Raw genomic sequence first — 10,963 nt, 5'->3', positions numbered from 1 at the left:
AAAAAAAAAAAAAAAAGTTTTACCAGAGACATAATAATTATACATATTTATGTGCCACAGAGCACTGATTTGACACATATACACAACATGTGATCAGCAAATCAAGGGAATTAGCATTCCCATGTCCTTAAGCATTTCCTTTTGTGAGTGTGTCAAAAGCAAATGACAAACTGTTGTGAAGAATTGGCACCTCACTGTTCTACAGAATTCAGGAAGCCATTTCTCTGACACAGTCTATGCTGGAAACTGTTATCCGACTTTCCTCCCTCCTTGTTCCCCTTCCCAGTCTGTGGTGACTGGGGATTTCCATTTGTCATTTGATGTATGATAGGTTCTGCTTCTGGATCTATTATGTTTAGGCAGCTATCCGTGTTCAATCCTTGAATTCCAAATGCAACACATCACACATTCCTTTCCTATCTTACCTTTGAACTTTGCCCACTGTTATTTTAAAATTTTTAGACTTATAGAATTTTGACAATCATTTGTATGGTCAAGATTCTCCTGTTTTGTGTACTGAGTAACACTTTTGAAAATATACGGAATATGTATTATTGTGTAATTTTATTTTTACTATACATGTAAGAAGTATGATTAGATGAAAATGGATAAATAAGACATGCCCCAAGGCTATTAGGAGGAAATTGATCCACATGTCCATAGGTTCCCAACCTACTGTATTCTCCAAGCCATGCTTTAGTTTTCCCAGGAATTTCATTCAGCTCTACTGAAATTTGCTAATGGCTCTTATTTGTGGGCACAAGCTTTTACGTCAGTACTAGGGTGTCTTGTCAGAGCTCCAGCCCTGTTTTATGCATTAAGTCTCTCTCCGTCTCTCTCTGTCTCTCCGTCTCTCCCTGTCTCTCCATCTCTCTCTGTCTCTCCATCTCTCCCTCTCCCTCTATGTATCTCTGGCTTGTATGGAACACGCTATGTAGACGAGGTTGAATTTGAACTCACAGAGCCCCATCTGCCTCTGCCTCCTGAGGGCTGGAATTAAAGCAATATCACACCCTCTACTTTTTCAGTAAAGCTATCTCCCTGAGACTTCTTGATTCCTGCTCTAATTTGGGCTACCACACCCTTGCCTCAAAGCTTCTGTCCCAGGATATAGCAGTATGGCTTTACTAGGTATGGTCCACAACACTTTACATGACTACCTATGAAATATCTGTTATTTACTAACCTGCTTTCAGAGTTCAACTCTTGTGACATATAAGTAAAACAAAACATAAATTAAATAGTGTCACTGGAACTCTAGACAAAAGTTTTATTTAAAAAATCAATAATAAATTATGGTTATTTATGTTAGCAGAAAGGAATTCAATCTTATGTTTATTGGTTTGGAAACTATGACATTTCCTGGTGCTCAGTCAGTCAATATCCAATACTCAGTGTAAACATTGAGTTATGAATTCTGGTGACATGTCATTGGTAAAGTAACTTCGCAACCCTAGGCATAGAGTTTCGGCTTTGCACGTCATCTACTGGCCCCTCCTTAAAAAATGGAAACCAGTATTGCTTTAAGATTGAGCGATGAATAGGAAATATGTAAAAGGTTATAGAATGCATAAATATGTTACTAATAAACAGTGTTAGTATGTGAATGTATTATATGTACATATTATATACTACATCTAATAAATGATATGTAAATATAACATATAATATGCAATGTATAAAATATAAATATAATACACATTTACATACTAATATTGTTTATTACATATAGGCGGCAAAATGATAAACATTTGCTTGGCCCTCAGATTATCTGCTACTGTCCCAGAAATAATGGGGCTGAAAATGTCAGTTGTGTATCTGTATGTTTTTGTCTGCATGTGGAGATGTGTGTGCGCGTACACACACACACACACACACACACACACACACACACACACACACACCTATTTGAGTTATGTACCACAAGTGATAATATAAAGTCCCATTTTTTTTGTATGTTCTTTTCCCACTGAATTTTCCAAGCAAATAATAAGCTGCCTTCGGGTGCCTACATATTTATCAACACTCTTATTAACAGACTTATTTTTATGAGTGATGGTAATTTTTATGAGTGATGGTAATTTCGGTTTCACTCCAAGATTCCCAGTTTTCTAGTCAATAACATTTGCACAGAAAATGCTGATACATATTTTTTTTCCTATTTGTGTGTCTCTACCTCAGTTCCTGAAACTGAGATTAGTAACTCATAAACTATGAGAATTAGCGCCTATTACACAGCTCACGGCCGCATTCTTACCAGGCATAAATTCCCACACACTTACCAATAATTGTAGATGCTGAAATTTTACAAACTCTTTATCATTGTATATTAGTAATATTAAGCACTTTTTGTCAGCTTGAGAAGTCAGAGATGTACCTCATTGTTCTGTTTTTTTCTTTTCTTGTTCACTATTATCCCGTGTTTTAAAAAAAACATCTATATCGGCCTTTATAAGGATCTGAATTTCTACTCAACCCCAGAGAGGCCCAGCCCAGGTGACAGGTCTCTTGTAAGATCTTTCTTTGTCTATTGGACAAGAGTGAGCAGTTATTCCCTTCCCAGTACCCATAACAAAGGCGCAGATACGCTGTCCAACTGTATCATGAAGCTTTTGACATAGTATGCTCATCTTTTTCTTACTATTTCTGTGTGATGTGTGTATATACGTGTGTGTGTTTGCTATATCTGTACAATGTATGCAATGTATGTCTTTATTTCTTTTTTTTACCATGTCTGTGCGATGTGTGTTTGTGTGTGCATTCATAGGCACGCATGGCACTTAAAGGAAATGCCCTCTTTCCACCTTTATGTAGGTCCCAGGGATAGAACTCAAGTTGCCAGGCTTATTCAGCAAGCCCCTTTACCCATGCAAGCATCTTTCAGGCCTTAAAAGTTTTATGCTCCTTTCTTAGCTTCTTATTAATATACTGTTGCTTCACACATACACAATCGAATTGTTTAGTTGGATAACTGATAATCTCTTAGGTTCCTCCTAGATCTAATAGGTCAACAATTCCATTAGCCTAATATGTGACTTTTGAAAGCAAATGATTCCTGGTTGGTGTGTCACTTACATGCACATCGGGAATGGGTTTTGTTAAGTAGGAAACTCCCAGGATAACCAATATAGACACGAAAAAAAGGATGATGGCAAAGTACAGATAGTGTACTCCACAGATGACCTTGGGACAGCTGCTGGGAGCCAGGCAACTCCCTGTGCCATAAGAAAACTCTGCGATCATACGGATAAGGCCCATCACCAGTCCAACCATCAGACCCCAGAAGGCTCCCTGGGAAAAACAAAACAAGAACACAAGAGTGCTTAGGAGATCTGAGACATTCATTCAGGTAAGCCATAATGAACTACCACTGTTTTCTTAGGTGAGGCTCAACAAACAAGGAAGGTGGTAAACCTAAACTTTCAGTGGGAGGCGCCATCTGTGGCCCCGAGACAGTGTTACACTGTTGTGTGTCCAACCACAGGGCTGTACGGTTAACACTGGCCCAAGCTGAAAATTTCCCTGACTTTTATATGGAGAATCAAAACTTGTGCTTTGTTTTGTAGAACAAGTTGACCTTTGGTTCATGTCATGCAGTCTGAAGAGCTGGGAATCACTGAACACTAAGGACTCTTAACTTGCCTGGGAATCGCATAATACCATAAACAGCTAGAAACACACTTAAGGAGTCCGACCTACAAAGTAAAGAGACTAATGGTCCTCATTTGCACCACAATAGCAATGGACACACTTTAATTTTGGACTGTTTCAAAAAGTATTTACTATACTATCTCATATAATCTCCACAACAACGATTATATAGGTTCTACTACCATCCTCACCGGACAGCGTGGATTTACTTCAGATCACAATATTAGGGTCCCGACGGGATACTGACAGTCTGTCTCCTGTACTGGTGTTCTCCTGCACTGTGCTGTACACATGACATTTTACAATACATGTGAAGTCTGTACTCTTAATGGGGACCACAAGGTCAAGTATCGACCCACTTTAGTAAGGATCAGACATGATGATGATAGAAACGGAGCCAGGCCTGGAACATACCCACAGAGCAGCAAGCAAGCATCTTGTGATGCCAGTGACTGGCCGGGAAAAAAAAAAAACTCCCTGTTTTTCACATACTTGTTCATTGGCTCTTTTACAGAAGACGGCGACCATGAAGACAGCTGCAATGGGGGGCCCAAGGTAGCTCGAAATTGCTTCTGTATAATGGACCAGCTGTCCACCTTGAGATACTTCTACTATGGGGACCCACAAGATGCTGGTAGCAATCAGCACAGCTACAAACAGCCTGAAAAAAGAAATAAATCAGACACTAAACAACAGTGCCACAGGCATATCTGTTGAGTTCTTGAATTTATCCTCATGCTGTTCATTCGTTTTCAAAACAAAGCTACGTTTCTTGACCTGATATGAGCCCATGCTATGGGTTCATGCTAATTGCCTATTAATTTAATGCCAACAATACTTATCTACACCTGTTATAAAGGCTTCATCTAAGATTAATGGTTCCTCATAAAGACAGTCAAATGTCAGCTGTTGCTTAATAGTTCCTTAATACGATGCATATATCGCAGAAATGCTGTGTTTTCTTAATCAGTAGTTATTTGTATAATAAAATAGAATCCAATTTCTATCTTTTTCTTGGCTATCGAAAATGAAATGAGTTTTCGTGAGGATTAAGACAGCCTCTCCCTTTCCCAGAATGCAGGATGAACTGACAAGAAATACTAATTTATGTTGTTTTTTTTTTTTTTTGACAGAAAGGGTGAGTGAAAATCAAATAGAAGATTCTGGGATCCATAAAGATGAACTGTATGGTTTTCTAAACCCAGGGGCTTGTATGCTTCGTGTGTGAATAAAGGATTGGATATATTAACAAGAGTATACATGAAATCTCACCATCTCCACGTTCATCTGAAATACAGACATGGCAGTGGGGTGAATGGAGGAACAAGTCTTTGGGCAGAAGAGAGAGACACTAACATCAACATAAACTTTACAAAACCTTTGCCATCTTGCAACACAACTTAAGTGTGACAATCATGAAACCCAGAGCGCAGGCTGGATGAATCACTTCGTTATTATTGTCGCTGTCCCCACTGGAAAGAAAACCAGGTGCTTCCCAGCCCACTTCAACAAGTGGCCTGGCAGGGCCCGGCTCCTGGATACCTTGTTAAATAAGCTGTGCTCGTTTTAGTTTCCCACTCGCTCCCCGTAGACAGCCTTATCCCTTGTTAGCAAAGATGTCACGCTCCTGACCTACTGGATGGTCTCACTATTCTCGCCCCACAGAGTCTTCTCTGCCCCAACTTCTGGATTTCGCTCAAGTGCCACACCCATGGGAAGACTTCCTAACATTTTTCATGAGGTCACATCCATCTTTTCCTTCTGGCTGACTTCTATCCCTTTTGGTGTCCTTTTTCTTTTTTTCCTCTCTTTGCCGAAAGAGAATTTCTTTCCTACAATATGTTCTGATTACGATCTCACCCACTGTTGCTGTGTTTATCTCCCTTTTCAACAGAGGCATAGCTTGCTTATATGAAGCAAATATTTTTGTTGTGTGTGGCTTTCCATGTTTGCATCTTGGGAGATAGACATTCAATAAGACAGAAGAAACAGATATTGCTTGGCTGTTGAAACTTAAAAGAGATTTGTGTCCAAGCTTATGTCTTGACTGGTGGGATCAATTTATCTAGACTACCAGTCCAGGAAGACAAAACAAGAAAGAAAACCAAACAATGATGCTTTTCCGTTCTCTTCTCCTACAGCCTCTACCTAGTCAAGATCCAGACCAAGTGAGGCCCACCAGGTTTCCATCTCTAAGTGTTTGATTTGTGTAAATAGTGTTGAATTCCTCTTGATGTCAGCTTCCAAAGAAAGCAGGCCGATTTGTAGAAACACTACACTTGTCGGTAGTCTCTGAGAGCGCTCCTATCCCAAACCACAGGGAGAAAGCCACAGGGGAAGGACCAACCTCACATAGTGGAGAAGAAAAGAAGCCCAGTTTCTCTTCTAACTAGCTGAAAGCCGTGGAATCTTGAGGCGATACTTCACAAGTAAATGGTAGCTTGTTCTCATTATTGAAAATGCACTCTAAGTATATAGCTCAAAATTTATAATGATAAAAGGAAAGTGATTGGTCTATTGTCCTACCACTATATCCAAATTTAGAATTAATACCATCAATCTATTTTCTTCCTAAGTCATAATCAGTTTATTTTTCTTTAAGACTCTCCCCCACATTCCACAGAACCATAAATCTAAAAAGGACAAGAATGAAAAGTTATTGCACAGTAATATAATCGACAGCAACAGAAGATCACGTGTGCTGAGAGAGTTGAACCGTCACAATATGGCCAGGAACAGTAGAGTCAATCTGTGGAAAGCCATACATCAAGGAGCAAACTGCATGTGAAAACATGGCTGAAGCTCATACACACACAAAAATAATGTGAGCCAAAGAAGCCATATATCAAGATAGGTATATTGATATACTGTACTTATGATCATCTGAAGCAGGATAACTCAGTAGCACTGAAGGTTACAGTGGTTAACTTTGCAGATATAGGAACAGTGATAGAAATGGGGTAATTGTAGTTTCCACTTTTAATGTGTGCACGAACTACATGTGTGCTCCTTTTGAGATGCGTTGCTGAACTGTATAATTATGTCCTCCATGTCTTCTATACATATGTCACACTTTAATTTTAACTCATGTTACAAAAACACTATGACAATGTTGGGTCTACTTGAAAATAATGAAGAGGAAGGGCTGGAGAGAGGGCTCAGTGGTTAAGAGCACTGGCTGCTCTTCCAGAGGTCCTGAGTTTAATTCCCAGCAACTACGTAGTGGTTCACAACCATCTGAAATGGGATCTGATGCCCTCTCCTGGTGTGTCTGAAGACAGCAACAGTGTACTCATACATGAAATGAATAAATCTTAAAAAAATAAAATAACGAAGAGGCAAAGGGGGTTCTTTCTTCCTGATTATTTTTCCCCTAGTTTTTCTTCAGGGCTCCTAGATCACTTAGGAAGTCCTTGGTTGACATAATCCTCTAAGAAACCTCTTGAGCTAGTCCCTTACCTGAGGCTGCCCCTTCCTAATAGCTAATTCTTAACAGGTGAGAAGTTGATCATCTCATCTGTGGTAGTAACGTAATTTATCATCTTTTGCATGTGATATACTGGGAGACATCAAGAGATGAAGCCCTAAGAGTAGGTGGTAATATGTGAAGATGTGATTGGAAGGGGTTGTGGGAGGAGGAGGTCAGAACAACAACAACAATAACAACAACAACAGCATCCAAAACACATGGACCACCTGAAACAAAACAAAACTAACTATTCCATTTACATGGCCTCAGTTTTTGGATGTGTAAAGAGATGAGTTAAACCGTTCCCAGTGTCACCAGAGGGGTTCTACGCAGAGACCGGGTTCCCTCACCTTCCGGCTATCATGAGCTCTCTCTCCGATGCCTTCTTCCTTATCTTGGTGTACAGGTCTATGGTGAAGAGGGTGCTGGCGCTGTTGAAGACGGAGGTCAGGGAGCTCATGAGAGAAGCCAGCATGACCGACAGCATCAGGCCTCGAAGTCCTGGGGTCAGAGGGAGCAAGCTCTGGTTAGAGTGGATGTCCCATTCTATGAGTGCCAGGCTAAAAATAGGGAGTTGCTCCAAGACACTGGATTTCTCAGGAACAGTCACTGTTTGAGCAGATGTCAATAATACACATATAACAGAAATGCAGATGGAGCTTCCTGTGTAACTCCTGGTGATCACAAAATCACACAGTGGGGAAGTTAGTCCCAAATATAAATGCAGATCATAGCTTCTGGAATCTCGTTTTAGAATAGAATAAACCGTGTCATGCTCTCTTTCCTTGTGGTGGTCTCGTGACCACACAAAGATTTAGTGGAAGAATCTAGTGAGTGGTTCTGCTGTTTTGGGAGAGGAAAAGCCAGGAGTGTTTGAATCCTTACAGGATGCTGATGCTGTAGTTCTCTTCAGCCCTACATCTGCTGGTAGAGAGGATGCGGGAATGTGGTGTCGGATCTGTGGTCTATGTCCCCTTCATTCTGAGAATGTTCGTGTGGGTCGGGATGAAGAAAGGGCCGTGGGAGTGTTAATGGAAGTTTTCAACTGGTCACACCTGAGCTCTCTACAATTCTCTCGGCTGCAATTCACCAGTGGCTCCCCAGCATCTCAGTAATGTACTCATTTCATATGTGCAATGTGTCTTATATCTCAGGAAACAAAATGTGAATTCTAAGTGGTAAGGGGATTTATATTTGCGACTTCATCAGTGTTCCTGGGCACCCAAGCTAGTGCCTGGGACACAATACACTCAGTGCGTGTTTGCATCTTGAATAGCTTGAGATCAAACATCTGAGTGTCCCTGGCCCACAATTAACCTCTACTCCTCTGGAGATTATATATATATATATATATCGGTTTGTGGTTAAACAGTGCATTTTATTAAAAAGAGACAATGTAAATATTCCTAATTTTCTTCAAAGGGTCTTGAGCCTAAAGAGTCAAGATACTGGGCTGGTAAGATGGTTCAGGGGGTAAGAGCACTGACTGTTCTTCCAAAGGTCTCAAGTTCAAATCCCAGCAACTGCATGGTGGCTCACAGCCATCGGTAATGAGATCTGAGGCCCTCTCCCTGTAGGTATCTGAAGACAGCTACAGTGTACTTTTTTTTTTTTTTTTTGAGACAGGGTTTCTCTGTGTAGCCCTGGCTGTCCTGAACTCACTCTGTAGACCAGGCTGGCCTTGAACTCAGAAATTCGCCTGCCTCTGCCTCCCAAGTGCTGGGATTAAAGGCGTGCGCCACCACGCCTGGCTGTACTTATTTATAATAATAAATTAATCTTTGGACTGGAACAGGCAGGGACTGAGTGAGCAGTCTTGACCAGAGTGAGCAGAGGTCCTGAGTTCAATTCCCAACAACCACATGAAGGCTCACAACCATCTGTATGGCTACATAAAATAAGTAAATAAGTCTAAATAAATAAAAAAAAAACAAACAAAGATAAAATAGAGAGTCAAGATGCTTCTGGCAGAAAACACCTGGTCCATCTCTGGAACGTCTAGGCTGCTGGCAACATGCGAAAGGTGCCCAAGAAATATCTATGAGCAGCTGAATGAGTGGAAGCAAAGTGATACTCGATGATGATTGCATTGCAATGCTTTCTATGCTCATCTACAGACCAAGCATCTGAGGCTGTGTGAGCCCTGGCCTTTGCTTACCCATGGGCATCAGCTTCATCACCAGCATCGGGTAGGCATAGTTAGTGCAGCCGACGTCAACACCACAATGCTTCACACACTCAGAAGGTACAACGCAGGCCACCATATCTGGGGAAATATTCCAGGGGCTAGGTCAGTGAGCAAGACCCAAGCAGGCACAGTTTGCCACTGTTGGAGAAAGAGGTAAGGAAGCTCGTGTGTGGGAGGAAAGACACTTGTCTGGAAATAGAAATAGATACCTTTTTGAATTTTATGTCAAAGACTTGGTACCTCTTTATCCAGCATACAACATTGTCATTGTCTTATTTTCATAGATCCCGATGGACTGACTCATCAGGCAGGACCATCCCTTACATATGACCCAGATGATCACCCTCTAGCATTCCATAAAAATGCACTGCCAGGGAGGCGTCTGATGATCTTCACCCTCTCTCCCCCAGCTAGTCCCCTAGTCTCACTGCCAGCTCTGTAGAGTGCCACCTGCCGTGGTTTCCCTTCCCCTTTGCTGCCCTCATCTCTAGTGGCCCTTGCAGTCTTCCTCACTATCTGTCCCTTTGGCCAGTGAATCAGAACAACAACCTCCGCTCTCCCTCTTCTGCTCCAAATCTAATCCCCGCTCCCATCCCCATCTCTGTAGCAGATCAACTCTTCCAGCCTTGCCTCCTGCTCACCCTACCCTCATTCTCAGGGGACTAGATAGACTCTGGTGGCACATTCTGCTTTCCCCCCCTCCAGTAGACCTCCTCAGCCTCCTCTTCTAGGGCATTCCCATTCTCTGTCATTTCCCTGAAACCTAGAAAAATATTGAATCCAGAACCCCAGTGGCCACAACTGTCAGGTTCTCAGAAGCACTCCCTACTTTTGGGGATTAGGGACTGGGGTGCATATTTTACACACCAAAGCAGACCTGGCTTCTAGGTTCTCCCAGCATCCCGCAGTCCCTACCTGGCATGCCCTGCCCCCACCCCTGAACTTTCCAGCCCAGGAGCTGTGCTGCCCTTCCCCCCAGAGGCTCCTCCCTATATAATCCAGACATTTTGGTCTCAGGGTCTCTCTCTCCTCTTCCTCTTCCTCTTCCTCCTCCTCCTCCTATTCTCTCTCTGTGTGCATATCCCCTCTCTCTTTCTCTCTCCCTCCCCTAACCTCCCTCCCTTTCCCATGGTGACATCCCTGGCCTTGATCCTTGGGGCCAGTGAACTTCCCTGAGTACAGCTTCCCATAAACCTGTCTTTATAATCTAATCTTGGTGGAGGAATAACCTGTCACCTATCAAGTAAGCCACAGCCACCACGTTTTCCTGAGAAGCTGGGAGGGCAACAGAAACCAAAGGAACAAAAAAAACTACCAAACAAAGACAAGAACAGATACTGATGAGAGACCTAAGCAGAGGCCCAGAAACATAAGCTTCTGGGAGTTGCTGGTCCTGCTGCATCCCTCCCACAAGTAGGAGATACTGTTTCCTAGCAACCCTCCCCACCTAAAGGAATGCCACAAAGGGTGCTAATCTCCCCTCTTCTGTAGCAGCAGTTAATTACCAGATATTCTCCAGATGGCCCAGCCAGAGCGGCCAGAGATGTTTGGGGCTTTGGCGCCTAAAACAAACCAATCTTTTTTTTTTTTTTTTTTTGGTTTTTCAAGACAGGGTTTCTCTGTATAGCCCTGGCTGTCCTGGAACTCACTTTGTA

General features: G+C 42.1%; 1 protein-coding gene across 3 annotated transcripts in view; it reads right to left on the bottom strand.

The window, feature by feature from the left end:
- The window catches only part of LOC110326779 (solute carrier family 5 member 4A), a 43,400-nt gene that overhangs the window by 3,601 nt on the left and 28,836 nt on the right, over positions 1-10,963 (bottom strand). For all 3 annotated transcript variants that reach the window (XM_021205358.1, XM_021205356.1, XM_021205357.1), the window contains exons 10-13: positions 9,279-9,386; positions 7,471-7,621; positions 4,144-4,312; positions 3,076-3,291 (exon numbers count right to left, since the gene is read on the bottom strand). In XM_021205358.1, coding sequence (XP_021061017.1) covers positions 3,076-3,291; positions 4,144-4,312; positions 7,471-7,621; positions 9,279-9,386 — 644 coding nt within the window. The remainder of the gene's footprint in view (positions 1-3,075; positions 3,292-4,143; positions 4,313-7,470; positions 7,622-9,278; positions 9,387-10,963) is intronic.

Source organism: Mus pahari, chromosome 9, assembly GCF_900095145.1.
Source record: "Mus pahari chromosome 9, PAHARI_EIJ_v1.1, whole genome shotgun sequence".
Classification (NCBI taxonomy): domain Eukaryota; kingdom Metazoa; phylum Chordata; class Mammalia; order Rodentia; family Muridae; genus Mus; species Mus pahari.
Note: the sequence above shows the minus strand (reverse complement) of the source record. Positions and strands in the feature narration are given on the sequence as shown.